The following is a 26967-nucleotide window of genomic DNA, read 5'->3' as shown; positions in this document are numbered from 1 at the left end:
CCCCCTTTTTCCAGCCGAGGACCACGCAAGGAAGGTAGAGGCGGCCTCATCCAGGGCTGTTTATTGAGTCCATCATCAGAGGCGGGAAAAGACTTGCCGTTCATCAGAAACGGAGTGGCTGACATGGGGAGTGTGGGCTGGGGGTGGTGTCAGGGTCCCATCAGCCCCCACCCCAGACGCACCCGACAGCAGCTGGGCGTGGCGTACAGCAGGACACCACCCCTCCCGCACGGGCAGTGCCCCCGAGCTGGGGTCGAGTGAGTCCCGGGTGCCCCAAGCTCAGGCCCTGAGTACCGGCCTACTTGGGAGGCCCCAGGGAGGGAGAGCAGGATGTGGGAGGGCAGGCCTGGTGGGGCAGAAGGGGTGCAGCTCCCGGGCACCTGGGGCTCAGCCTTCGTCTTCCTGGTAGGGCGGGGCTCAGAAGTAGAGGGCCGGCTCGCTTCGGAAGTCCGCGAGGTCATTCTGACCGGCAGGGGTGAGCTGAGAGAGGGGCACAGAGGTGGTCGATGGGGCTTGTCCAGGCGTTAGAGCCACCCCACTGCCGCGCCCCCCTTCCCTGGGTGTCCGCCCGCCTGCCCCACCCCACTCACCATGACCTCCTTGGATGGGGGCTCCTCTGTGCTCGGCGCCCGCTCCAGCGCCCGCTCCTGCCACTTGCTGAAGGCCACGGAGTGCTTCGGAGTGTAGCTGGACAGGCCTGCGGGCCGACAGGCGCACCGGGGGATGTGCGGCTGCGCGATCATGTGGCCCGGGCCACCCCCTGGGCTGCCCATCCCCACAGGCGGGCACTCACCAGAGCTGCCGTCCGGCAGCCGAGGGCTCTCGGGGCCCACGCTGTTCACGAACGTGGCTCGGGGCAGGAAGAGCACGAAGGGCTTCTCTGCTGCCGCTGTGTCTGAGCCGGACGCCTCCCCCTCCCCCTCCCCCTCCTCCTCCTCGCTCCCCTCCTCTTCGTCTCTCCCCTTCTCGGCCTCAGCCTCTTCCTCCTGCAGGCAGCTCTCGGGGGGGTACTCAAACGTAGTCTGCAGACTCTTGTCATTGAAGGAGATCTTCATCTAGGGCAGGAGGCAGGTCAGTGAAAGTGCTGGTCCCAGCCACAGGGCTCCTCCAGCTGGACCGAGCGGGTACAGTGCGGGTGTCGGACCAGAGCAAGAGCCGAACACTCCGCTGGCCCTTCAAAGGTTCTGAGAAGTGGGGGGCTGCCCCTCATCAGAGAAGTCCCCTCCACTTGGACCCTGCATCCCAGGCCTCACCCATCCCCTCCCCAGCCCAGGATCACCGCATCCCAAGTGACCCGCCCCTCCCAAGGGCCAGACCCCAGCCAGCACCAGGAGCGTAAAGCCTCAGGGTCTCCAGAAGCCTCTACGGCAGTTCCCAGGGTTGCAGATCTGCCTTCTCAGTGGAGCAGGGCACCAGCCACATCTCCCAGCCAGAGGCTCCCCGGCAGGAGCAAGGTCCAGGTGAGGCTGCACCTGGGGAGCCCACACCTACGCTTCCAGCAGCCCCTCCTGTCGGCTGGTGCCTCCCTCCAGGGCTGAGTTCACGTCCCAGCTCGCCAGGCCCCTGGATGATCCTGCCCGCCCAGCTCGCACGGACCACCACTGTTGGGCAAGAGCCCGGCACACCCAAAGCCAGGCCCCCAAGGTCCCGCATGGAAGCCAGGCGGCTGCCACGTGCCAGCCCTGGGAAAGTGGCACCAAGTGCTATCACCCACTTTGCAGACTGAGTCAGAGGTAGGTAGCCCGAGGCTGCACCGAGTGGGGGTCAGTGACCCTTTGCTCCCACTCGGACTGCCCACATGGCCCATGTCCACCCTGCCCACTCTGCAGGCTCCAGAATTTCATGTGCGGCAAATCTTCTCCTTTCCCAAAAGCCTCAGAGGCCAGAAGGCTGCCAGTTCTGAGGGGCTGTGGGGACAGGCACTGGTAGGACTTGGGCGCTGGGGGTCAGGATCCTCACCCTCCGAGACCCGGGACTAGGCTCCCCACAAGAGTCGCACGTCCCCCAAGGCCTGCTCGGTAGGGCTCGGCCGGGCCTGGCGGGGCGGTAATGAATACGAGAGCTGCCCGCCTGCAGCAGATGGGAGCAGCCCTGCTGGGGCTCGAAATATTAAACTCCAGGGCACAGGACACCGCAGCCAGCTCAAGTTCCTCCTCTTCCCCTGGAAAGAGCCAGGGGCGGGAGTCGGGCCCCCAGGCAGAGAACCTTGGGGCCTGGGGACAGCAGGATGGGGAGGAGCCTCGCAGCCCTGGGCAGCAGAGGGACCCCGGCCTCAGGGTAACATATGCAGGGCCGGCCAGGAGTGGGAGGCACTGCCCTGCCAATCCGGTGTCCAGAGAGGAGCGCAATGCGCTCCTCCCACCACCCCACGGGCACACACAGCCCCGCACAGCCGTGGGCATCCCCGCCCGCCCCCCGAGCTCCTGGACTTGCGCGTCTCAGCATGGCCCACACAGGCACTTGCTGGGCAGGTCCCGAGCCCTGTCGCTGCTGCCCTCGCCCCGGCCGTTCACACAGACAAGCAGTCAGGGATGCAAGCAGACGGGCTGATGACCACCAAAGATGGATCAAACCAGGATGGAGATGTTCGTGACTGTCCCCGCATGGGCCCCACCCGGACCTCCAGCTGCCCCTGCCCCCGGAGGCCAAACAGAGCAGAGGCCTGGCACGGGGTAATCACCAGAGCCCACAGGTGCCCGCCCACTGCCCAGGGACCACTGGAGCAGGCCTGGACCCTCCTCCACTCAGCTTCCCCACTGGCAGGGGGCCTGCCCTGGGCTGGGGGCTGCTCTTGACTCAGGGCGTCCCACCTGGGCAGCTGTGTGGGGTGATCCTGTAGCCCCTAGGGGGATGGAGTCACCTGGGCCCCCCGAGACTGGCTCCCTGAGACCTGGGGCCAGAGACCCCAGGAGGAGCCCAAGGCAGAATGGGGCTGCCAGCACAGGGGCCCAATCCTGGGCCCCGCAGCGAACAGTGCTCCTGGGTACGCGGCATTGTCCCTGATGACCCTGAGCCCTCTGGGCCCATCCCCCACCACCGAAGACAGGGAAGGGCCAGTTGCCAGACCCAGCGGGTCAGCATGTCCTCATTAGTCCACATGACCAACTCTGAGCGGGGAGACCGAGGGGGCTGGGTGCAAGCAGGCCCCGAGCCTGGCACAGCCCGGCCAGGCAGGGGCGGGGCTCACAGGCCTGTCAGCGCCCAGCTGGGGCCTGGGGCTCCGGTCACGTCCCACCTCGCCTTCAGTCTCCAGGCTCCTCGTGAGTGCGGGTCTGTGGGTCACAGAACATCACGTGACTCATAATGCCCGGGCAGTGGGGGCAGCCTCCAGACCCCGGGCAGATGGAACCGGCGGGGGGGGGGGGCACAGCCAGGGGCTGGCACTTGCACACACCTGATCACCGGGCTCAGGGACTTTGCCCATTGTACTGTGCAGCCAGCAGGTGGGTCCTGGCTCGGCCCACTTCCCGATGCTCACGGGGAGAGAGCCCTTTGTTCCCCTCACCCCACCCTGCCCGGCACGCCCAGCTCGGGTTACTGAAGGGTGTCCACCCTGCAGTCTGGGCTGGGAGCTGGGCTCCAGCCGCCCCAGCCTGAGGTGAGCACCCACCCCATGCCACACTCCCCAGCACGCGCCATCCCCCACTCAGCCCGAGCTCCGGGGGCCACACATGGCCCCCCAGAAGTTCCCACAGCTGCCCAGGTGGGATACCCTGAGTCAGGGGCAGCCTCCCCCTGCCCCCACCAGTGGGGAAGCTGAGTGGAGGAGGGTCCAGGCCTGTTCCAGTGGTCCCCGGGGTCCAAAAAGACCACTGGGGGCGGGCGGCGCCTGCGGGGAGAGCGGATGAAAGGAGAGGCCGTGCCTGCCAGCAGGGGAGCGGGTGGAGAAGCAGGCCCCCAGGGCAGTGGCGCCTCGGATCTGAGGACCCGAGCGGTCGGGGGGAGGGTGGCTGCTACACCGCAGGAGAGGGTGAGGGCGTGGGGACGTGGCACGCTCGGGCTGGGCAGGGGATCAGCGGGTTAGAAAGTGAGGAGGGCAAAGAGGAGGGGAAGGAGCTGCCAGACAGGCAGGAGCCCAGCCAGCTGGCACCTCACAAAGAGGAGAGGCCCACAGCGCCGACCCCCTGGGAGGCAGGTGTGCGGAGCTGCAGGCCGGCCCCACCCTCCGGGACAGCCTGGGGGCGGGGGCGAGAGGGGGTGTGGCCGCGACAGCCTGCAGCGGGTCGGCTGGGCCAGCAAGGGACGGAGAGGGCGGGCATCTGTGATTCCACCAAGAGGCAACTAAGTGGGGACGCGTGCCCGGCCGGCTGGGCGTCCACTACCCAGGGCAGGGCTGCCACCCTCCAAGGCCAGGTGAGAGCACAATGCCCTGCATCGGAGAGGTGGCAACCCGGGGGCAGGCTCCACGCTGTCAAGAGCTGCACCTCACCCGTCCCTTGGAAAAAGCACCGGACCCCTGCCCTGGGAGGTCCCCAAGGTCCTGCTGGCCTCCAGGCCACCACGTCCCTGGAACGCGGGGCGGGGGGAGCAGGACAGTGATAGAAACCACAGGCTGGCTGGAGTGGGCTGGGCAAGGACCAGGGGCAGCAAGCAAGTGGGACGATGGGGTGGATAAAGCCAGGGGTAGCCCAAGGTCATTCTGAAGGGCTGGGCAGCCCCATGCCTCTGTCTCACCCGATAGGCATTCCGGCTCTTCCTGGACAGGGAAGCTAGCACATGCCCAGGCAGAAGATCACCCGCAGCAGGTCGTGCTGCTCTGGCACGGCCCCAGCCAGGCCACACGGCTACGCCAGGAACCATCCTTCTGGACCCCCAACCCCTCAGGCTGGCACGGAGACGGGGGCCAGGCTGGCCCGAGCGCCAGGCTGGGCCAGGGCCTGCTTCCCTCCCATCGCTTGTTCGTGCCTCGAGAGGCCCTCAGGCCCCCACCCTGCCCTTCTCACTCCAACCAAGCCCCAAGTGACCCCCACGGCTCTGCCCCCAGCTGGGGACAGAATGACCAGGCTCCGGGCTGCAGCCAGGCTCCCAGTATAAGGGCAGCCGGGTTAGGACAGGGGCTCTAACAGCATGCCACACTCGGTTCCCGCCCCACAAGCTCCGTGACCTCCACCGGCCTCAGTATCCCCTGTCTACAAAGCAGGGGGCTTCTGTCACCTCCACCACCCCAGGCTAGCGTGGGAAAGGATGCCTCCCAGAGCAGCTGGGGTCAAGGGTCAGGAAGCAGGAGGAGGAGCAGACAAGGTGGAGAGGGCAGGCGTGGGGGTTGGGCTGGTGACCATGGCTACTGGATGACCGCAGCACTGAGTAGAGGGTGGGGCAAGGTCAGACGAGCAGGACAGGCGGGGGTTGGGGGCGCACCAGAAGCGCTGCGGGGGACGGGTGTGGATGCCTGGCCCGGCAGATGGAGCTGGCAGGAGGGCCAATGCCCTCACTCGAGAAGGAGAGGATGGTGCAGGGAGGAAGGACAGTGCCAAGGCCAAAAGCGAGGCAGGAAATCAAAGGAAGCCAACAGAGAGGAAATGCCACATCTAATGAGACAGTGCCAGCGGGACAGTGGGTAAGGGGGCTCCAGTGACGCAAGGCACATCACCGTCCCCCATGGCCCCAAGGAAACTGAGGCTGGGGCAGAGGTGGCCTCGGGGATGAGCCAAGACACCAGCAGCCAAAGGAGAAGCCTGCCAGACACCATCGCGGTTCCGGGGGAGGGTGCATCCGCCCAGCGCACCTGCCGATTGGAGTCATGTGGGGATGGCCTTGGAATTTGCCCCAGGGCCACACACAGGTGCTAGGTGCCAGAATGACCAGGAAGAATCTGAGGAACGTCTCCTTGTGCCCAGAGGGTTCCAGGCCACCAAGCAGCCCTGCCACGAGAGCGAGACTCCAAGAGGCCCCTGGCCCTGCACCCGGGTCTCTCTCCATCCTCGGCCTCTCCTCCCCAGCGAGGGGAGCGTCTTCCTCGCTCCCCAGCATCACACCCCGGGGTCAGACCAGGCCTGCCACACACTAGGAGCTCAATAAATGCTCACACGAAGCCAAGTCCTGCTAAGCTCCAGGCCAGAATGCCTTCTTGAGAGCTGACAGTAGGTATCCGACCCCACTCAAATCAAAGGTCTCCTGCCCCTTCCCACTTCCATCCTGGCACCTGCCACGTGCACAGGCCAGGACTCCAGAAGAACATGCCAGGCCACCCTTCAAAGCCAGGCTGGGGGGGAGCCAACAGCGGGACCTACAAAGGGACAGTCCTGCCCAGCCAATTCCAGATAGAGCCACGAGAACCAACAATCAGAGAAGCCCTGGCTGGACTGACCCTCCCCACCAGCCTTTCAAGGTACAGAGCAGGCAAGCCGTCCCCGCAGCCCCAGGGTCATTAGGGTTCCGCTGGAACCCAGACCAGGGATTCCCCCACAGCTTGACCTCTCCTGGAGCTTACACGGCCACCCAGCTCCAGCTCTCCTCTGGTCCACGTAGAAGCCATCCCACACCCAGGCCAGGTGTCCTGGGAACAAGGCACATGCTATACCCACAGCTCCGTGACTCGCCACCACTGACCTTCTTTCTTGAAGAGCCGGCCTTGGTGAGACAGGACTTCTGCAGGGCCAGGTAGCCACCAATCACCTCAATCTCATGTACAGTGGGGTAGCGCTTCTTCACTGAGGTCCCCAAGGCAGCAGGGGGCTCCGAAAGGCTGCCCGGCCCCTCTTCCTCAGCCTCCCTCGGCCTGGCCTCCCCGTTGGCCTGCAGGGCCCCTGGCTTCCTCTTGGGCACCACCGTGAAGGTGTTGCCACCTCGGTGCTGAAGCTCTGACAGGTGCCCAGGCCCGGCGGGATGCGGGTGGTACTGGGGAGGCGCACCAGCCCCGGGGCAGGGCAGTTTGGCTTCTTGGGGAACCTCATCCTCCGAGTCCACCTCATCAATGAAGGTGACGGGCAGCCCTGGCCTCCCAGGCTCCCTGCCATTCTTGGTCAAGCCAGGAACCCCAAAGCCCTGGGCAGGCTCAGCTTCAGAGGCGACCAGTGGGGACGGGGGTGGTGAGGACAGCCTCTGCCACCTAACGGTCCAGTCCACAAGGGCAGTGCCTGGCATGGGGCAGCCTCCCTCCTCGACCCCCGAGGGGCTCCTCCCACCAGGAAAAAACACACCATCTGCTCCAGGCACCTGCTGGGCTTCACGCTCCTGGTGCTGGGAGGCCCAGCCAACTTCTCCCTCTGGAGGCCCCACGGACTGCCTCCCTTCCGCAGGAGGGGCCCCGGAGGTCTTGCGCTTGGGGATGAACACGAAGGAGTTTCGGGAGTTCACGCGAAGGCTGGCCAGCGCCCGGGCCTGCAGGTCCCCGACAGGGATCGTGTCCACGTCTGGCTTGGAGGCCGGCAGTATCTCGAAGGAGTCGTTGGCGCTGGTGGCCGCGGAGACCCACTGGCGCTGGCTGGGAGTGGCACTAGCGGGGCTGAGGGTGGGCAATGCCGGGGGCGCGGCTTGAGTGGCACTGGGGGTTCCGGGGCTGGGGGGAGGGTGGGCGGGGGCATCCCCCGACTCCACCTTTGGCTTCCACTCGCCCGGCCCCGGCGCGGAGCCCGTGAGGCCGTTGGCAGCGCCGGCCCGGAGCTCGGGGGCCGCGGGCCCGTTGGGGAGTGGGCGAGTGCCCGCGCTGCGGCGCAGGCCCCGTGGATGGACAGTGAAGGAGTTGCTGCCGGTCTTGTGCAGGAAGTCGCTGCGCCGGGGCCCGGGGCCGGGGCCTACGCCGCAGCGCTCGGGCTGGAAGCAGGCGGCGCGCTCGCCCACGCGCGAGACGAGGGCCGGACCGGGGGAGGGCGGCGGCACAGGGCGGCCGCGCTCCGGGCTCCCGCGGCGGCGCGGCGCGGCCGGCGGGTCGAACTTCTGGAGCAGGCGGCTAACGCGGCCGGGAGGCGGCGGCGCCTCGTACACGAGCACCTCGGCGGCGCGGATGCGGGCGGCCGGGCCCGGCCCGGGGCCGGGGCCGGGAGTGGGAGGGAAGCCGGGCGCCGACTCAATAATGAGGATGTTGTCGGCGCGGATAGTGCGCACGCCGGGCACGCAGCGGTACAGCTCCAGCAGCTGTTGCGCGGGCCGCGCCCCCGGCCCCGCCGCGCCGGCGCCCCCGCCGCGCCGCGCCCCGTGCCTCCGCTCCGACTCGAGCCGCATGAACGGGTTGTCGCGCAGCGGGCCCAGGCTCTCGGCCAGCACCAGCGGCTCGGCCGCCGGCCCCGCGGGTTCCTCCGCGCCCGCCCCAGCGCCCGGCGCCGCGCCCCCGCCCAAAGCCGCCAGCTTGGCCCGCTTCCGCTCCAGGATCTCTCGCTTCCAGGCAGGCATCGTGGCGCGGGGCCCCGGGCCCGGCCGCCCCAGGCCTGCCATGCTGCGGAGCGGCCGCCGGAGCCAGCGCGCGCCGGGAACTGCGGCCGCCGCCCGCCGCCGGCCTTCGCGCCGCGGCCACGCCCCCTGGCCGCCGCCCATTGGGGGAGGCCTGTTCAGACCCGCCCCGTGCCCGGCGGCCTCACCTATGGGAGGGAGGACGGCCAGCCGTGCTGATTGGAGAGTTCTCTCCCCGACCCCGCCTTCCCGCGGGCCTCAGTGGAGCAGCGCCCATCGCTGGAGCCTGTCCCCATTGGGGAGGCCCCCTTGGACACGCCCGCGACGCCTCACGCCGCTCCGTGGAGGCCCCCACTTCCGCCTCTGCTCCCTTGGTCCGCCGCGCCCGCGGGGCGGAGCTCGGAGAGAGTGGATCCTGGTTGGTGGGCGGGTCGGACCCTTGGGCCCCAGGTGGCGTGTGACCTTGGCCGGGGTTGGTCCTTCCGCATCGTGCCAGCACTCTGCCCGCCTGTTACCCCCGCGGAAAGCGCGGTGGAGGAAGGGCCAACCCGGGACCGGAAGGCTGTCCCGCTCCCGTGGGCGGTGTGCCGGCTGCACGCCAGCCTCTTGCCTCCCGGTCCAGGACCCTCCGGGTCCAGGGACTGCCCACCTGCGGTCCTCGGTCCCCTACGGGCCTTAACGGAGATGACAATGCTGGAGCCCCAACCAGTGCTGAGGAACCGGTTTCTCAGGAATCCCTAGCTTTTGCCGGGCCCCAGAATCCACTCTGTGGCTCAGACAGGTGGTGGAAACTCTCTACCCGCACTTTGTCATCCAGGGCCCAGCAAACACGGACGGGAGTGCGGAAGTTGTGAGCAGGCACAGAGGCAGGGGACTCTCTCCTCGCACACAAGCAGGCCCACAACTCTCCAACGCAGAGCCACAAAAGCCAGGGCGTGTATTCCATTCAGCCGCTGAACCGGCCCCATCCCAAGGCTAACCCTGAGGGCACAGCTTCTCTGCCTACTTGCCGTGAGGAAGTGCCCTCTCCGTGGAGGGCTGCACAGTGCCCACCACAATCTTTCAGGCCTGTGGGAGCCAAGGAGAGAAGGGGAAATTGGTGGGCACGGGCAGGGACAAATGTTACCTGCCTTTCCATCACCCGCCCTACAGTCAGCAGATGTTCAAAAATGACACTACTGAGTCCCACACCACTAACCTGTCAGGGACCAGGCTCCAAGAGCGCCGGGGGCTCTGCAGAGACCAGGGGCGGGTTTCAACCCAGGGCCCTTCTCAGCTTCTGGATCCCATGGCAGTCTGCAGCTACCACTACGTTAACAGTAGTTTAAGAGCCCTGTTTATTCAGCTGGAGAAAAGAAACTGGATTTCAGCCTTCCAGAGGTCAAGTGCTCTTTCAGGACTCTGCTCAAATCACCTTTCCGAAGGAAGCTAAGCCTTCTTATGCTCACACTTCTATGCCGACAGGGTTACCTAATCCTGAACGACCAGAACACAACAGGGGAGCAACAAAACACACAAACTAAGAATAACATGAAAAGGAAACCTGCTCCCAATGGTCAGCTTGTATCTGGCTTTGACACAAGTTATGGCAATCCTGGGTAGGAGACATTTTTGTAGCTGTGGCACAAACTACACCAGCCTGCAACTCAAGCATATCAATGGTTCAGGCCATGCAGCATCCATCCCAGGACAGGGGTCATGAAGCTGCTTCACTAGAACAAGGGTCCAGAGACGTGTTCTGTAAAGGGCCATACAGTAAATATTTTAGCCCAGTGGTTCTTACCAGGGACAGTTTTGTCCTCCAGGAGACTTGGCAATGTCTGGAGCCACTTGTGGTTGTCACAAGTGAGGGGTGCTATTGGCATCTAGTGAGTGGAGACCAGGGACGCCGCTAAACACTCTACAATGCTCAGAACGAATTCTCCCTCTGCACACACAGCAATGATCCGACCCAAAAGGCCAACTGTGCCAAGACTGAGAGACCCTGTACGCTGCAGGCCACGTTCGCTTTCTGTCACATTCTTCTTTGTTTTTACAACCCTTTGAAAATGGAAAAGTTATTCTTAGCTGATGGGCAGCACAAAACCAGATCCCAGGCCACAGACTGCTGACCCCTGCTCTGCAGATCAGCAAGGCCCACAAAGACTCTGATGTCACACAAACTGCTTGGTAGGTCCTCAACGCTGGTCCACCTGGGTTGTCTTCACCCTGGCTCCCTAGGCAGGAAGCAGGGATTCTCCAAGGGAACTGGCCCCCATCCACCCAGCACGCTCTAGCCAAGTTCCAGCACCCCCCCTTACAACCTCAGCTCTGTAACCAGCTACACCACACAGCAGGGAGCGTCTCAGGATTCATCTCATTTCACCCTCAATAGGTCAGGCAACCACTGTGCATTTCAGCAAAACATTCTTTTATTTTTATCTCAGCAAATGTTCTCATTTGGCACCCGACTGGCATCAAACCAAAGCCCTTAGGCCAACAGGCGTGGCCTGAGACCACCTGCAAACTTCCCATCTGTAGGGCTCAATGGCTATGCGTGTCGGAGCACCTGTCCCTCTCTCTGGTCCCTTAGGGCGGCCTAAAGGTCTCAGGTGCACTAACAGTGCCGGCCACGAGGTGGCGGAAAAGTCGTGACGCTGCAGAGTCTGCTGGGCCAGGAAGACAAGCGGCGCGTTGAAAGCACGTTCTTTTCTCAGGCGACAGATACCCAGATAGGGTCCCGATCATGCTTATGCAGCATACTCCTGTCTGCCTGGGCTGGAATGAAGAAAGAGCCATCCTCCCCAGCGCAACTGGGGAGGAGACACAAGCTGGTTTACACTTTTTAGCGCTCAAGCGTCTAAGGAAGTCTTGTCTGGGGGGATGGGGCAGTAAGCTCTCAGGTCAGCACTGCTGGCCAGGGGAGATCCCGAGTCCAGCTTTGCAGCCTTTGCACAGTGGGTACTTTCCCAGGATCCATGAAAATACTCAGAGCCCATCAGGACATTTTACTTATATGCAGTTTCCAACTGTTAGAGGAGTTCAGGACTGTCTGGCCTTCTCAGGATCCTTCTCAGGATCTCAATGCAAGATTCGCTATTCAAAGCATGAAATAAGAGGAAATACATTTTAAGAATCAAGGCTGCTCTTTTTAGCCCTGCTGAGGGAACAATTTCTGACATGACGGATAGAGAGAAAGCTGGGCACCCAGCAGGGCACAAGCTGGCTTTCAGACCCAGACTTCTCCTCTGGTGCGGCAGAAGTGGGACCTCAGCCTGGGGCCTCGCCTTCTAGCTTATCTTCTGCGAGGCTAGTTCACCCGGCAGGCACGGATCATGAGCAGCTGCAGGAGGATGAAGACCGGAGACGTGATCAGGCCGAACCAGAGCTCCCGAGTCTGCTCCACCAGCTTCTGGCACAACAACATCTCGAAGACGAACTTCAGGCTAAGAACCGTGAGGACCCAGAAAAGGCGGAGCACGGCCAGCCGCTTCTCTCCATCCTGGAAGAGGCGCACGGAGACGATAGTGGTGAAGTAGGTGCTGAGCCCGTCAGCGGCGAAGAAGGGCACGAACACGTTCCACCAGGAGAGGCCGGGAGCCAGGCCGTCCACACGCAGGGCCAGCAGCACGGAGAACACCAACAGGGCCAACAGGTGCACGAAGATCTCGAAGGTAGCGAAGCCCAGCCACTGCACCAGCTCCCGGAGCGAGAAAAGCATCGCGCCGGTTGAGCGCGGGCCAGGGCCCGGCCGATGGTCCCACCCGCCAGGCTGCGCCGCCACTCCCCACGGGCCTCGCTGGCACCTGACGCCGTCGCCGCCGCGGCCAGCGAGAGGCAGAAAGCGGCCCCGCCTGCCCCGGCCCTCGGCCCCGGTCCGCAGCCGATCCCCCGGCCCCCGCCCGGGACCCAGCGCTGGCCGCCAGCCGACGACCGCCTTGTTCGGACGCCATGCCCCGCCGGGCGCGGCCGAAGGTCGTCACTTCCGGCCGACGCCGGAAGTCGGAAGTCCGAGCCGATCCCGGCCGCCCGGGCCAGCGGGAGCTTCCCGCCGATCCAGTTTCTGAATGCAGGGGACCCCGGGGCGCACCCCGATGCCGAACACGCGGCTTCTGGTGCTCTTCGGCAGCCAGACAGGCACAGCCCAAGATGTGTCGGAGAGGCTGAGCCGCGAGGCCCGGCGCAGGGAGCTCGGCTGCCGGGTGCAGGCCCTGGACTCCTACCCCGTGGTGAGGGCTCCCTGGGCCTCGGCGGGGAGACCCAGCAGGCTTGGGGCGCCGGCCCCCAGAGCCCTCGACTCTAGGGCGCCGCGTTTTGTCTGAGAGCGGGCCCTTCCGTTACGGCAGATTTAGGGGCCGAGAAAGCTTGGGAACAGCGGCCAGCTTAGCACATGGAGGAGGGGGTGAGGTAGGAGGGTGGACCCTGAAAGAGAGAAGGCAGGCCAGCCGTTCGCGGGTGTTAAGTACATTTACCCCATCTCTCTGAGTGAAGGAGACGGAGCCAGGCTGCTGGGAGGATGCCTGGTCATTACAGCCCGAGGCCTTACATGTGTGTCTTTTTGTTGAGGTGAATCTGATAAATGAGCCCCTGGTGATATTTGTTTGTGCAACTACAGGCCAAGGAGAGCCCCCGGACAACATGAAGGTAAGGCTGACCTGAAGTGGCTTACTGTGCTTAGGAGCTCAGATTCCTGCCTTCAGCCCTCACCCCATTTTCATTGCCTGGAAAGTCTTGAGAAGCACAATAAATAGTTGCCTTACTATATCTGCTGCACGTCAGCCATGGATTTGGGAGGAGGTCTTTAGGTGGAGCTGGGGGCTCTGGATGTCCTCCTTAATAAACTCTTCACAGGCTACCACTTTAGCTTTTCATGTTTTTCCAGGACTATATATATATCTGGTACGGGTCTTGTGTGTATTTCAAAACTGACCTTCAGGGAACATTCTTCGATTCTTTGACCATCTTTTGAGCACACACTGTATTCCAAGCTTAATCTAGTGCTGGGAATCTACACACTGTATTCCAAGCATAATCTAGTGCTGGGAATCTAGCTAGGAACCCAGTAGTCACATTTCTACCCTTTTGGAGCTCAAAATATAGCAAAAGCAAAAGAGTTGAATAGGTAGTTACTATGCCAGGAAGTGCATGCTTCCAGAGAAAGGGCCAAATGTTATGGTAGCATTCATAAGGGCTATCTAGCTCATTCTGGGAGCTCAGGGAGAGCCTTCTGGAAGAAAGGAGTATAGGCTAAGTCCTGAAGGATAAGTGGGGGCTAGCCAGGCACCAGGGAAGAGGGAGCAGCCTCTGCAGAGGAGAAAAACAGCCCAGCCTCTGGGATGAGCAGAAAGCAGTTCAGGATGGTCGGGGTTGGAGAGGAGAAGGGGGCAGGCAGCCAGGTCGGATCCCAAGAAGCCCAGCGGTCACAGGGAGGCAGATGGACTTGAAACAAAGGGCCATGGAACCCATGGGATGATGTGGTCACGTCCGTGTTCTAGCAAAACTAGCACTTGTCTGCAGGGGGAACGGGCTGCAGGAGAGCAGGGACGATGGGGGGTGGGGGGAGCACAGCACAGCCAAGAGCCTGGTGGCTTGAGCCAGGACGGTGGCAGAGTAGAGGAAAGTGGACCCGCTCCAGAGATGTTAAGGTAGAGTTGATCGAATGTGTAATCATATCTCAAAGATGAGAAAGAAGGTGGAATCAAGACAGGAATTTGGACTCAGGTAGTAGGATGGATGGTGGTTCCAGGCACAGAAGCAAGAGAAGAGGGAGGGTGAGGTGCCTGGACATCATCCAGGTGGAGACGCACAGCTGGTCTGGAGCTCCGGTGAGGATCCTGGGTGGAGCTGGATGTCACAGTGACCAAAATGTGGAGGCGAGAGAAAGGGAGAACCTCCCTCCCCCAGGGCAGGTGCCCTAAGCACGAAGGGCGTGGAAGGTGGAGAAAAGCCTGTGAGGGGCAGGAAAGTGGCCCCAGCAGCAGGAAGAAGGAGCACACCATCTCCAAGGTCAAGGGCAGAGAGTTGACTGTTTCCAGAGGATGGTCTCCTGCACTCAGAGCTGCAGGGAAATGAAGTAGGATAAGGCCTGAGAGGCATTGCTGGGGTTTATCAGCAAAGGGACTGCTGGTGATCTCCGGAAGAGAAGCTTTGAAGAACGTCTGTACACTAAACAATTCAACAAAGCTTATTGCTGTGAGTGGGGCTGAGGGATTAAAAAGAGGATACTCGTGAGATGGAGAAACGCAGGCCTGTTTAAATGTTGGTGGGGGAAAGGAGGCAGAAGTTTGAAGAACTGGGTTGGAGTGGGGATGCCGTGGGAGAGCCCACACAGGAGCACGCACGGGAGAGGAGGCAAGTCTGGGAGACCAAAGGCAGGAGGATGGTGGATGCCAGAGACGCAGGGTGGGGCGGGGGAGGCGATGAAGACCTCCGTCAGGTCAGCTGGCAGAGGTACAGACTTCACGTCGGAATCCAACAGCATGAAGGTGGTGACAGTCACACTGGGACGAGGGTGGATAAAGGAGGGCAGAGTGCCGGGATGGACACCCTACGGAAGTGGTCAGGATGGGGCCCTCCCAACATAGCACGGACCGGAGGCTTCTTTGAAGGGCTCAGACCAGGGGCCTGGGGACCGGCTGCACACTAAACAGGAAGACCCCAGCCTCCTTGTCATGGTCCTCTGAGGACACTGGCTAGGTGTGCCCTCCCAGGCAGCCAGGGCCTTGCCCCACTGGTGACAGGCGCGAACTTGGGGTTTTCTATCGGCTTTTTTTTTTTTTAATAAATTTATTTATTTGTTTATTTTTTGGCCGCATTGGGTCTCCGTTGCTGCGTGCGGGCTTCCTCTAGTTGTGTCGAGCAGGGGCTACTCTTCATTGCGGTGCGCGGGCTTCTCACTGCGGTGGCTTTTCTTGTTGCGGAGCACAGGCTCTAGGCACACGGGCTCTAGAGCGCAGGCTCAGTAGTTGTGGCGCACGGGCTTCATTGCTCCGCGGCATGTGGGCTCTTCTTGGACCAGGGCTTGACCCGTGTCCCCTGCATTGGCAGGCGGATTCTCAGCCACTGCGCCACCAGGGAAGCCCCCTCTATCACATTCTTAAGTACACATAGAGCAGAAAGAATGACCACGCGCTCAAGGAAAGACCCCCGTGAAGGACAGTGACCAAGAGAAGCACAAGCAGAACCCAGAGGACTGGAGGCGGAGCAGCCAGGGTTCCACCTGCGAGAAGGGAGAGCTTGGCACCCCTGGGACAGACACGCAAAACCTGGGCAGAGCTACGGAGTGCCCAGGTGTCTGGCGGGGCACAGAGCAGGGCACAGAGGGACGCTGGCTTCTCGGCAGCCACCACCCAGTTGGACCAGCTCAGAGCAAAGCTTCGGGCTCTTGGGGGAGACGATTCCATCTAAAGTGTGCCCTGTTTTCTACCGGTCAGTGTGAGGGGAGGCCAGGCATTTTCAGACATAAGCCGTGGGAATCGCATCTTCTTGGGACCCTTTCTCAGGAAGCACCCTGGGGGGGCTCCCCAGCCTGCCTGAGACAAGGTCTAAACAGGAATGAGCAGGGGGGGTCTCAGGAGGCAGGGCAGGCGTGGTCCCCAGCGGTGGCCCCTGCAGGAAAGTCTTGAGAAGGCCAGGGAGTGGTCCAGGGCCAGTAGGCAGAATTGTGTCCCGACAGGCCCAGGACCCTTCCACCCCAGGGGGCCTCTGTCTGGCCAGGTACAAAGCAGAAGGGAGGTGGGCTGTGAGGCAAAGCCTGCACCGTACCCAGAGGGCAGTGTCTCAGGGCTCAGGTCACCAGTGGCCAAAGGTGAAGGGGAGCTTTGTTGAAAGCCCCTCTGTCGGCCTGCAGGGAGGCCAGGGCAGGGCGTGGGACGGGATGTGCTCCCGCACGGGCCGCCCAGCGGGTAAGCCTGCGACCAGGGAAGGAGAGGGACTTGGGCTCGGTCTCTCCTGCTGCAGAACTTCTGGAGGTTCATCTTCCGGAGGAACCTGCCGTCGACCTCCCTCTGTCAGATGGACTTCGCTGTCCTGGGCCTTGGGGACTCATCTTACGCCAAGTGAGTAAGGGCGGGCAGGCTGCCGGCCCACAGGGACTGTCTTTGGGGTCAAGCACAAGGCGTCCTGGCAGAGGGCTGGGTGACCCAGCCCCCAGGGCTCCCACTTTGGGACGTGGCCCTGGCCACGCGTCCTCGTCCCACAGATGCTCTCTGGTGGGCACTTCCTCCGTGGCCAGAGGCCCCAGGGCTCGGAGGGCAGGCAGGATCCATGCCGGAAGTGGGCGGGGCAGCAAGGTGGGCGCCAGGCTGGGGCCACGCCCAAGGCACCTTCCAGGGCAGGAAGTGATGTTTGGAGCCGGACGTCCAAGGTCTGAGCCAGCATCTGTCACCGTTTGTGACGTAGGGCAACAAAGGCCTACCTGGCTCTTCCCCCACTTCTATTAAAAGCCTTTCGTGAGACATTTGGGCTTACCAAGAGCACACAGAACAGTGAGCTGCAAACAGGCGGCAGGCACAAAAGACCCCAGCCCCTGGGAGCCGCCCTGAAGCCAGCACTTCCCTGGACGTGGCCATGGGACTGCCTGCCTCTGCTTTTTTTTCTTTCAGTGTCTTCATAACGTAGCCACGTCCTAAGCAGAGAATGCTATTGCTTTGCGTTATTTCTTGGGGAAGTACAGAGGGCTTTGTGTTCAAGGGTATGCATGGCGTTAGGTTCCCCAAATATTAGAACCCGTAACTGTGCAGCACAGGAGCTGAGGGAGGGGTCGCTGGGTACAGACACCTCCAGAGCCGGACGCAGCATGAGGCCTGCAGTCGTCCAGGTGAAAAGGACAGAACACGGGTGGCACAGTGATCCTTGCCTGCGGGGCCTTGGGGGTTCTGTGCAGCGCGTGACGTAGACATCCGTTCCTGCTGTGGGCGCGCCCACAGGAGGGGTGAGAGACCCTTCCGTTGACAGTGGCCTCGCGAGGAGCTGCCCTTCAGGGAGCAGCGAAGTGACCCCAGGAAGACTTGGGACCCTCCACCCTGCGCAGCCAGCTGGGCGCTTCCCTCCTGCCCCCGCCTGGGGCCCGGGTCAGCGCCAGCCTCCGTCTCTCCGTAGGTTCAACTTTGTGGCCAAGAAGCTGCACCGACGGCTGCTGCAGCTCGGGGGCAGCGCCCTCCTGCCCGTGTGCCTGGGCGATGACCAGCACGAGCTGGGGTGAGTTGGGGGCGGAGCACCCTCCTGCAGGCCCAGCGGGAGCAGGGTCCCCAGACCAGCATGTGTGTGCTCTCTGCAGGCCCGATGCCACCATCGACCCCTGGCTACATGACCTGTGGGAGAAGGTGCTGGGGCCGCACCCTTTGCCCCTTGACATCGGCCTGACCCCACCCGGAGTCCTGTAAGTGTGGCCTTGGGGCGGCAGCGCCTGCAGGCGCAGCAGGCCTGGCCTGGCCACAGGCCTCCCTCGGCCGCTCATCCAGGCTGGCCAGTGGTCCGACAGGTGTCTTCCCCCTTCACAGTTGGCCCTCCAAGTTCACCCTGAAGTTCCTCCAGGAGGTCCCCTCCTCTGAGGAGCTGTGTGTGGCCGGGACAGACCCTCAGGGACCCCCTTCAGAGCTACAGCCCTTCCTGGCACCCATGGTCACCAATCAGAGGGTCACCGGCCCCTCACACTTCCAGGATGTTCGGCTGATCGAGTTCGACATCACGGGCTCTGGGGTCAGGTGAGGGTTGGTCCTGGGGACCCGTGGAGGGCGCAGCCGCAGCAGGGGGGGACCGTGGTCTGGGGTTCAGCAGGTCCTCTTTCAAAGCGGGCACTCAGCGGGGCAGAGAAGAGAGACAGCGGCCAGGGAGGGGGGACCAAGGACCCCCCCCCAGCCCTCCCTGGCCGCTTGCTTCCTTCCTCTGAAGTTTCCCCAGAGCCCTGGGTGTCCCCCACAGCTTTGTGGCCGGCGACGTGGTGCTGATCCAGCCCGAGAACACGGCCAGCCACGTCCAGCAGTTCTGCCAGGTGCTGGGCCTGGACCCTGCCCAGCACTTCACGCTGCAGCCCCGAGAGCCGGGTGAGCCCCAGCTGCCACTGCTGCCACCCGTGCGCTGTGCCCCCAGCCCCCGGGCTGCCCACACCCCACGTCCCCAGCCCCCCACAGCCTCCCATTCCCCACTGCAGGTGTCCCCTGCCCTGCGCGGCTGCCCCAGCCCTGCTCCATTCAGCGCCTCGTGTCCCAGTACCTGGACATCGCCAGCGTCCCCCGCCGCTCCTTCTTTGAGCTCTTGGCCTGCCTCTCCTGCCATGAGCTCGAGCGGGAGAAGCTGCTGGAGTTCAGCTCGGCCCAGGGCCAGGAGGAGCTGTGCGAGTACTGCACCCGGCCCCGCAGGACGGTCCTGGAGGTGCGGGCAGGGGCGGGCGGGCGGGTGGGCGTGGCCGTTGCAGCCGCAGCCCTCCTGAGGCTGTCTCCGCCAGGTGCTGTGCGACTTCCCACACACGGCTGGCGCCATCCCCCCAGACTACCTGTTGGACCTCGTCCCCCTGATCCGGCCGCGGGCCTTCTCCATTGCCTCTTCTCTGCTGGTGAGGGGCCGGCCTCGGGGCAGCCAGGGCCGGGGCCCCCAGGGTGGGCGGCGGGGCCCTGCGTGAGGGCTTTGGGCCTCCCCCAACCCTCACTGGCCACTGGGGCCAGCCGGGTGAAGTGGCTGGAGCCTGAAGCAGGGTGGGGTACCCACTGTCCCCTCCCCCAGGCCCGCCCCTCGAGGCTGCAGATCCTCGTGGCCGTGGTGCGGTACCAGACGCGCCTCAAGGAGCCCCGCCGGGGCCTCTGCTCCAACTGGCTGGCATCTCTGGACCCTGGGCAAGGTGACCCTGGCTCTCTGGGGCAGGGGGCTGTGCGCGGGGTCCCATTCCTCTGCATGCACCACAGCCAGCCCCGGGCTAGGGCCCTGGGCCTCCAAGCCTCTTCACGCCGCCTCCCTCCCGCGATAGGACCTGTTCGGGTGCCCCTGTGGGTGCGGTCCGGGGGCCTGACGTTCCCAAAGACACCAGACACGCCTGTGATCATGGTGGGGCCGGGCACTGGCGTGGCCCCCTTCCGAGCAGCCATCCAGGAGCGAGTGGCCCAGGGTGAGACAGGTGAGCACAGAGTCTCGGGCGGGGTGGCAGCCGGGCTGAACCTCAAGGGCCCAAGTCCTGGCTCAAGGCCCCCGCGCTTCCCCAGGAAACGTCTTGTTCTTTGGCTGCCGCCAGCGGGACCAGGACTTCTACTGGGAGGCTGAGTGGAAGGAGCTGCAGACACGGGGCTGCCTGACGCTCGTCACGGCCTTCTCCCGGGAGCAGGTGGGTGTGTGGGGGGCGGGGAGGGACTCTGGGGGGCACACTCACCCCGTCCCCCCGCCCTGCAGGAGCAGAAGGTGTACGTGCAGCACCGGCTCCGGGAGCTCGGGCCGCTGGTGTGGGGGCTGCTGGATCTCCGGGGCGCTCACTTCTACCTGGCGGGGTGAGCCCGGGCGCAGGTCGTGGTGGGGGACCAGTCCCCTGGGGACTCCAACCGTGCTGAGCCCTAGCCTGCCTCTCCCTCCAGCAACGCCAAGTACATGCCAGCTGACGTGTCGGACGCCCTGACGTCCATCTTCCAGGAGGAGGGCGGGCTCTCCGGCCCCGCCGCGGCCGCCTACCTCGCCAGGCTCCAGCGGACCCTGCGTTTCCAGACTGAGACGTGGGCCTGAGGAGCCGTCCCGCCGTTGGCCGCGGCCACTCTGACCGCTGCTCTCTGGAGACCATTGTTACCTCTCTCCCTGTCCAATCCCAGCTGGGAGGACAGTCAGCTCTCCTTTCTGCACAGACCCCGAGCAGCGGGAGGAGGCCCCCAGGCAGCCCACGCCGCCGTACAGCCTGAGCAATAAAGGACGGGTGCTGGGCGGCCGCTTCTTACCTGTGCTTCCTCGTGCTGTTGTGCTTCTCAGGTGGTGGGTGGGCCCACAGCTCACCTGCCCTGCTTGGGGTGAGGGCACCGTGGCTCAGCCCCACGCCTCGGTGCCCGATTCTCACGCGGTGGGTGCCAGCTGTTTGCCCTCCTTGTACAAGCTCTGCCCTGGCCCTGATGGCCCAGTAGGGGGAGGCCTGGAGAGGCACCCGCCAAGGCTGGCGTCGACCATCCCCTCCCAGCCCAGGGCAGAGCGGCCCAGGGCCCTGGGAGGGAGGGGGCGCGGCCTCAGGCGGGAGGGGAGGGGCGTGGCCCAGGCTGGTTGGGGAGGGACGTGTGAGTGGCGTCCCCGCCCCGGGAGCGGAATTCCTGCTGGAGGAGTTAGGCTGGCCTACCCACAGCGCCGCCGCCTAGAATACAGCTGGCTGACACGGATCGCTGCGGCTGGGCCTGGCAGACCCTCTTGGGGACGGGACGGCACGCTGGGCCCAGGAGCCACCCGGAGCTGGCACGGCTATTGGGGCCCGAGTGAAGTTTACTCTGAGTGGGGCCTGGAGCCAGGAGGAGGTGGCAGTTGCTGCAAGGTCAGTGCCAGGCCGTGCCCCAGCCCCGGAGGGCCACACTGACCTTCACAGCCCCAGCCTCCCCCGTCGCCGCCCTGGGGTCCCCACCCACCCACCCCGACCCCTGCCCTGGAGGCACCGCCCCTGAACTGTGCCCTGGGGCCCCCACTCATGGCCCTGCTGACCTCAGCTCTGGGCTCACCAATCTGCCTTTGGCCTCCCTGGGCCCTGAGCGCCTGGACCCGCTGCGCCAAGTGCTGGTAGATGATGGGTCGGACGGCGGGGCCCTTGGGAGCCCCCAGGGTGCCAGGACTCCAGACAGTGCGCCCCTGCTGGGGGCCGCAGCCATGGCCTGCCCCTGGGCCAGGCCCACAGAGGACGAGGAGGACGAGGAGGAGGAGTGCCCCATTTGCACTGAGCCCTACGGGCCCGGGGAGCACCGCCTCGCCCTGCTGAACTGCGGCCACGGCCTGTGTGCTGGCTGCCTGCACCAGCTGCTGGGCGCAGCCCCCAGTGCTGACCTGGGCCGGGTGTGCTGCCCGCTGTGTCGCCAGAAAACACCCATGCTTGAGTGGGCGATCTGCCGGCTGCAGGAGGAGCTGCTACAGGCCGATGGGCCCCAGCGCCCTGCGCCCGCTGCCCTCCGCATGCCCCCCCACCGGGGCCCCGGGCCCTGGGCCTCCCTAGAGCACCGCTACCAGCTGCGCTTCCTGCCGGGGCCTGTGGGCAACCGAGGCTGCCTGCCCTTCCTGCCCTGCCCACCCTGCCTGGGCACCTGGCTCTGGGCCCTACGGGAACGGGGGCCCTGCGCCCGCCGCCTGGCGCTGCTGGGCCTGCTGGCCCTCGAGCTGCTGGGCCTGCTGCTCATCTTCGCTCCGCTCGCGCTGCTGGGGCTGCTCTTCGTGCTGCTGGACAGCTCCCGCCACTAAGCAGAGCCCGTCACGTCCGCCACCAGCACGGCCTGGGTCTGGGACAGCCACGGCCGCCAGCGGACAGGAGGCCCAGACTGGCCCGAGCCTTGGTGCCGTGGGGCCTTGGGAGCACCTTGCCCTGAGGCCCGATGACCAGGCTGAAGGACCCAAGGGTGACCGGGGCACTAGCCTTCAACCAAGACCCAGCACCTGGGCAGGGAGGGCCACCCAGGAGCCTGTGTTCAGCATCTGACCCAGCCAGAGACTCCAGACTGCCCTGCTGCCCGGACATGAGCCACTGGTGCCCAGGACAGGACTGGAGGAGGTCTGTGACCAGGGCCCCAAGTGCCCCTCGATGGACAGGCCCCACACTGTTGTTGGGCTGTCTCTGCCCTCCCGCCTGGCCTGCTTGCAGGAGCAGGACAGACGGGTGCAATGGACATGAAAGTGAACAGAGGCCTGGCAGGGAGTCGAGTCCTTGGAGTGGGCGGAGCCCTGGGCCGGGGCTGCAGGCCCCCCACCTGCCCACGTTCCAGATAAGGCCCAGCGTGTGTTCCCTGAAGGTCAGGGTAGCCGAGGGGAGGGCCCCTGCCGCACAGGCCCAGCCCACAAAGGGCCTGCTCACCTGGCCAGTCAGGATCCGAGTGGCGGCCCTGAGCAGCCGGAGGGTCAGCACATGCCCCTCAGCTTCAAGGGACGCGGGCCCAGCCAGGCCCTGGAGACACAGAGCACCAAGCTGGGCCCCAGTTCTGCCCCCGCCTCCTCTCTGACCTCCCTTCGTGGAGCTGGGGACTTTATCTGAAGGACAGGCGCCGTCACAGCACCACCTCCTGGGCTTGTTGGTGACATGCTGAGCCCTGTGCCCAGCGCGCAAGATGGCTCTCGGCAATAAACGGTAGCTGCTACTGATACTGTCGTTGCTTCATCGCTGTCATCTTTACCCTGCCTTCACCAACCAGGCAACAAGGTTCCTTCTCCACAGCCAGGTCGTCCCGGTGCCAGACAGGAGGCCCTTCTCTGGTCCTCATACCTGATTGTGACTGCGGCCAACCTTTGTCCCAACCCCAGCCCAGGCTGGCCCCAAGGCTATTCTCACACAACCTCAGAGGGTCAGGTAGGCACCAGGGGCCAGCTGGACTGACTTGTCCCCCCGCTGGCTGCACTCACATCCAGTGGCCAGTGCAGAGGAAGCGTCCTCCCTTTGCCCAGCTGGGCCTGCTTTGCACACCTGCCCCCACAGTCCTGCCTGGCACATACAGGAGGCTGGCTCTGCACAGAGGTGTGGGGCGTTCACACACGTGCGCACACACGCGCACACACACACACACGCGCGCACACACACACTGTCAGGCCCAGCCCTCCTGAGCAGTGTGCCTGGACCAGACTGGCCCCCAGCGAGCAGACCAGGTTGACTCCAAACAGCACTGGGCCTCCCTCTGGCTGCTCCAGCCTGGACCCTGTCGGGGCTGCAGCCCTGGGTGCCCACCCTGGCCCAGGCCTGTGCACAGGCCTAGGCTTCAGTCCAGGGAACGAGGTGCAGACTTTGGCAGAGTTTTAATGGCAAGGTTGGCTGCAACGACAGTGCCACGCGGGTGGGGGCCAGAAGCTGTGGTGGGCAAGGGGTCAGTGGGCAACAGGGCAGGGCCAGACCCCTGAAGAAGCAGCGAGCGAGGACCGGTGGGCGGTGGCAGGCGGGTGGACGCTACATGATGGAGCAGGCGGACAGCGGGTTCCGCACGTGGCAGGTGCACGCGGCCCCGCAGTACTGCCGGAAGGTCTGGTAGCAGCTGCCCTCAGGCTCGCCCCCCCACTGGCCACCGGACGGAGCGGTCAGTGCCTCGGGTGGCAGGCGGCTCAAGATGGACGTGTTGACGGCCAGCGCAGCCAGGCCGTAGTCAGTGAAGAGCACAGTCTCGCGGCGGCAGGTGGGACAGGAGATGAACTTGTACTTGGGGCAAGACTCGTAGAGAATCTGCAAGCACTGCTCACACACAGAGTGCAGGCAGGACAGCACGCGGGGCCGCCGCTGAGTGACGTTGTACGTGTGCCCGCAGGTGGGGCACTCCAGAGGCTCCCCTGCAGCCGCTGCCGCTGCCGCGGAGGCCCCTGAGGCCGCAGGGCCAGGCCGAATCACGTACTGATTCACGATGACCTCGTCTGCCGGCGCCACTCGGGGGAAGCCCAGCTCCGCGCTGCCCTTGCGGGGCCGACGTGGCAGCGGCGGGGTGCAGGGAGCCCCTTCCAATGCAGGCATGTCCCCCCCACAGGCCTGGTTGACGATGATCTCTGTGTCTGAGGGCCAGGCTCTCTTGGGTGCCAGAGCGGGGGTGGGCCGGGGTGCAGGTGGGAAGCAGGGGGCGGCCGCCTGCAGCTCGGGGAACTTCTCAGGGTGGACCATCTTCATGGCCTCCATCTTGAGGATGACATGGGGGCCCTTCAGGCAGGACATGAGGAAGCCCGGCCAGCCACTGCCCGCCTCGGGCCCAGGGTCAGCCGGCATCCGGCTGTCTCCAGTCAGACTGGGTGTTCGGGTGGGTGGGGGAGTTGGGTGAGGCCGGGGGGGAGGAGACGGGGCAGCATCCTGGTCCCGCCAGGCCTGGTGGGGACCCTGGACGCCCTGTGGACTCCTGGGGGAGGCTGGCAAGAGCTTGGGGGGAAGGGCCCCCCCCAGTGGCCACAGTGGCTTCTCAGGTCCAGTCCAAGGAGGAGGAGGAGGAAGGAGCGGGGGAGGAGGAGAGGAACAGGGGCAGGGGGGTGTGGGAGACTGTCCTGGGCTGGAGGTCGGGCCCAGGGGCTCACCCAGGGTCTCTGGCTGCTGAGGCTGGCGAGGGGGCGTTGGGAGGTGTCCCCCTGCAGCCGAGATCAGCCGTCCCGGGACCGGGACATCCGGACAGGCAGGGGCTAGGTGGGCCCCATGGCTCCAGGACAGGGCGCCCAGGGAAGGCAGCTAGCCTGAGCCCTGGCTGCGGAAGGACCCGGGCTGCAAGCTCGGCGGCAGCGGCGGCGGCGGCGGCGGCGGCGGCGGCGGGAGCAGAGGAGAGGCCTTCACCGGGCCCGAGCTGCAGGTGAGAGACAGCGTGAGGGCAGCGCCCGGGCCCACCCTCACCCTCACCCTCACCCTCACCCTCACCCTCACCCTCACTCTGCACAAAAGACAGGACGCCCGACCTCTGACCCTTACCCTCGCCAGACTCGGAACCCAGCCCCCTCCCCAGTTCCCGTTCCCGAGGCCCGACCTCTGCCTAGGAGTGGAGGCCGGCGAGCGGCGACCCCGCGCTGTCCCGCCCCGCCCGCACTCACCTGCCCCAGCCTGGCGTTCCCGGCCGGGCCGCGCGCCGCCGCCGCAGAGGTTGTCTCAAAGGCAGGCCTGGATGCGACGCCCGCGCCTTGGCCCGGCGGCTCCGGCGGCTCCGGCGGCGACCTCGGGCGATGGCCGGGCCGCGGCGGCTCCCGGGGGCGTGGGGCGCGGGGCTCGGCTCGGCGCGGCGGCGGCGGCGGCGGCGGCGGCAGGTGCGTGCCGAGCGTGGCGCGCTCTGCGGCGGAGGCGCGGGGACCGCAGTGCGCGCGGCGCCTGCCCGCGCCCGCAGCGCCACCCCCCACCCCACCCCCGTCTGGGGACCCGCGCGGGGTCCGCGGGGCGGGGCCAGTCTCTGCCGCCCCTCGATCCGCCGCGGGCCTGGCGCCCGCTCTCGGGGTCGCCCTCCTCCTCCCCCCCGCGGGCCGCGTGGGGGTCAGGATCCCCGTGGCGTCCCCCCTCCTGCCTCCCCTTCCCCCGTCCCCGCCTGGCTGAGCCTGGGTCCTAGTCAAGCCCCCCGCCTCAATTCTGGAAGGGAAAGCCTGCTTTGAGCTCTCACAATGCCAGAGGGAGGAAGGGGAGGAGAGAGCCCAGGGGTGGTCCCATTAAAGCTGGTTCCCAGGACACCACCGTGGGACTGCCTTGTGTCCCCCCCCAGAGTCAGGGTCTCTGCTTGTCCTTCCACTCGGCCCCCAGTGGGAATGCCTCCAGGGTTTTCTGGCCCACAGGTGCAGCAGGCTGTTTCCAGCACTGGCAGGCTCAAAGACCGTGAGGTGACAGAAGAGGGTAAGCAGGGGCGGGCAAGCGACAATCAGAGGAGTGAATGGAGGGAGGAACGGGAGTTGGGAGAATGCTCCAAGGACAGGACAGTTGGACAGATGGGTGGTGTGAGGGGTAGGTGGAAGGTCAAACAGACAGCTGGACAGGCCGCCATGGGGCAGCTCAGGGAGGACACGCACCTACACGGGGTGGGGTGGCCCTTTCCGGCATCCCAGCAGGTCAGCACGTGTCCCGTTGTCACAGAGTTGTGTGCTAACCTGACCGCACCCAGCACAGAGGCCCCATTCCTTTCTGCTTCTTCCTCAGGCCAGGCTTCCCTGCCCCCCCAGGATACACCCTCTGCTTGTGAGGCATTCTCAGGTGAGAGGGAGGAGAGAGGACATGCTGACAAATACAGGGCAAAGGACCAGGGCTGCGTGGGCCTCCAGAGAACCTTTCCCTAACCTGCCAGGGCCACCACATGGCCTGCTGGCACTTCTTTGATCAGCACTGGGCCATGCACCTAACCGTGGACAGTCCCAGCCCCTTCTGGCCACAGCTCCTCCGCTCTGTACAGGCCAGACTACACCTGGCTCTAGACCTAGCCCCAAGTCCTGCAGGCAGAAGAGCCCGGAAAGGTCGGCGTTCCTGATAAAGGGCCCCACGGGGGCAAAACAGGCTGGAGAGGCATCCCTGGCCCATAGGCCTTGACTTTGCCGCTCTTTGCCATCTCAGGCTAGTGCCTGCGCCTCAGTGTCCTCCACCATTCAGCGACAGCATGTGTGCTAGTGAGCAGGTGCCCCGTGGGAGGGGCAGCGGGGTGCTTATGGGGCCCTGGCGCGAAGGCAGGGTAACTGCGGCAGACCCGGCCAGGGGAGGACTGAGGGGTCCAGCCTAGGCAAGGGCTTTGCTCATCTCCCCACCAACTACCTAGGCGCGCACCCAAGGTGGTACCGGCCACTAGGCCCCACCCCTTACCCGAGGCCCCGCCCCTAGAGATGAAGTCCATCCAGTGCAAGGCTCCCGCCCAGAGCCCGCCCAAACCCACGCCTCCCGAGCCGGGCGTCTCAGAGCTGGTGCAGCCCAAGCCGGGTCCTGGACAGATGAGGCCAGCTGACCCCGAACCAGGTGTTTAGGAAAACCCTTGAGCGCAGAGGCTTCTGGGGAATATAGTTCCCACCGGGCGCACCTCCAACCCCCGCCCTGTCAGTCCTGTTTTGCGCATGCGCCAGCCTCCT

General features: G+C 65.0%; 5 protein-coding genes across 7 annotated transcripts; 2 read left to right on the top strand and 3 right to left on the bottom strand.

Annotated features, from left to right (window-relative positions):
* Positions 1-34: 34 nt before the first annotated feature.
* TPRN (taperin) lies at positions 35-8491 on the bottom strand. The gene is made up of 4 exons (XM_082623609.1): positions 6550-8491; positions 794-1055; positions 591-697; positions 35-480 (listed from the first exon to the last, which is right to left on the bottom strand). The coding sequence occupies exons 1-4, from the start codon at positions 8467-8469 to the stop codon at positions 418-420; spliced, it is 2352 nt and encodes a 783-aa protein (XP_082479735.1). The 5' UTR covers positions 8470-8491; the 3' UTR covers positions 35-417.
* Positions 8492-10647: 2156 nt separating this feature from the next.
* Positions 10648-12259, bottom strand: TMEM203 (transmembrane protein 203). The gene has a single exon (XM_082623639.1). It carries the CDS (start codon positions 12023-12025, stop codon positions 11615-11617), a length of 411 nt encoding a protein of 136 aa, XP_082479765.1. The 5' UTR covers positions 12026-12259; the 3' UTR covers positions 10648-11614.
* Positions 12260-12398: 139 nt separating this feature from the next.
* Positions 12399-20215, top strand: NDOR1 (NADPH dependent diflavin oxidoreductase 1; the record flags this gene model as incomplete). Of its 3 annotated transcripts, none has more annotated exons than XM_082623582.1 (14): positions 12399-12533; positions 12871-12948; positions 16264-16361; positions 17404-17502; positions 17582-17683; positions 17805-18008; positions 18226-18347; positions 18455-18675; positions 18749-18856; positions 19024-19138; positions 19265-19411; positions 19497-19615; positions 19681-19775; positions 19915-20215. In XM_082623582.1, 14 exons carry the CDS (start codon positions 12399-12401, stop codon positions 20036-20038), a joined length of 1767 nt encoding a protein of 588 aa, XP_082479708.1. In that variant the 3' UTR covers positions 20039-20215. The 3 variants fall into 3 exon arrangements, with proteins under 3 accessions (XP_082479708.1, XP_082479707.1, XP_082479706.1); XM_082623581.1 differs by having other exon boundaries at positions 19860-20215; XM_082623580.1 differs by having other exon boundaries at positions 19024-19411; positions 19860-20215.
* A 128-nt stretch (positions 20216-20343) lies between these two features.
* Positions 20344-22662, top strand: LOC309805586 (ring finger protein-like). The gene has a single exon (XM_082623623.1). The coding sequence runs from the start codon at positions 21112-21114 to the stop codon at positions 21691-21693; it is 582 nt and encodes a 193-aa protein (XP_082479749.1). The 5' UTR covers positions 20344-21111; the 3' UTR covers positions 21694-22662.
* Positions 22663-23214: 552 nt separating this feature from the next.
* On the bottom strand, positions 23215-24175 carry RNF208 (ring finger protein 208; the record flags this gene model as incomplete). The annotated part of the gene is made up of 1 exon (XM_082622431.1): positions 23215-24175. The coding sequence occupies one exon, from the start codon at positions 24173-24175 to the stop codon at positions 23378-23380; it is 798 nt and encodes a 265-aa protein (XP_082478557.1). The 3' UTR covers positions 23215-23377.
* Positions 24176-26967: the final 2792 nt, after the last annotated feature.

The sequence above is a fragment of the Mesoplodon mirus genome (genome assembly GCF_964341445.2).
Source record: "Mesoplodon mirus genome assembly, chromosome: 1".
Classification (NCBI taxonomy): Eukaryota; Metazoa; Chordata; class Mammalia; order Artiodactyla; family Ziphiidae; genus Mesoplodon; species Mesoplodon mirus.
Note: the sequence above shows the minus strand (reverse complement) of the source record. Positions and strands in the feature narration are given on the sequence as shown.

Excerpts from the sequence above, each read along its gene's own strand:
- TMEM203 (XM_082623639.1), bottom strand. The coding sequence starts at position 12,025 with ATGCTTTTCTCGCTCCGGGAGCTGGTGCAGTGGCTGGGCTTCGCTACC.
- LOC309805586 (XM_082623623.1), top strand. The coding sequence starts at position 21,112 with ATGGCCTGCCCCTGGGCCAGGCCCACAGAGGACGAGGAGGACGAGGAG.
- TPRN (XM_082623609.1), bottom strand. The coding sequence starts at position 8,469 with ATGGGCGGCGGCCAGGGGGCGTGGCCGCGGCGCGAAGGCCGGCGGCGG. Across the intron at positions 1,056-6,549 it reads CCGGCTCTTCAAGAAAGAAG|ATGAAGATCTCCTTCAATGA; the intron begins GTCAGTGGTGGC and ends CTCCTGCCCTAG. Across the intron at positions 481-590 it reads CCCCATCCAAGGAGGTCATG|CTCACCCCTGCCGGTCAGAA; the intron begins GTGAGTGGGGTG and ends CCCCTCTCTCAG.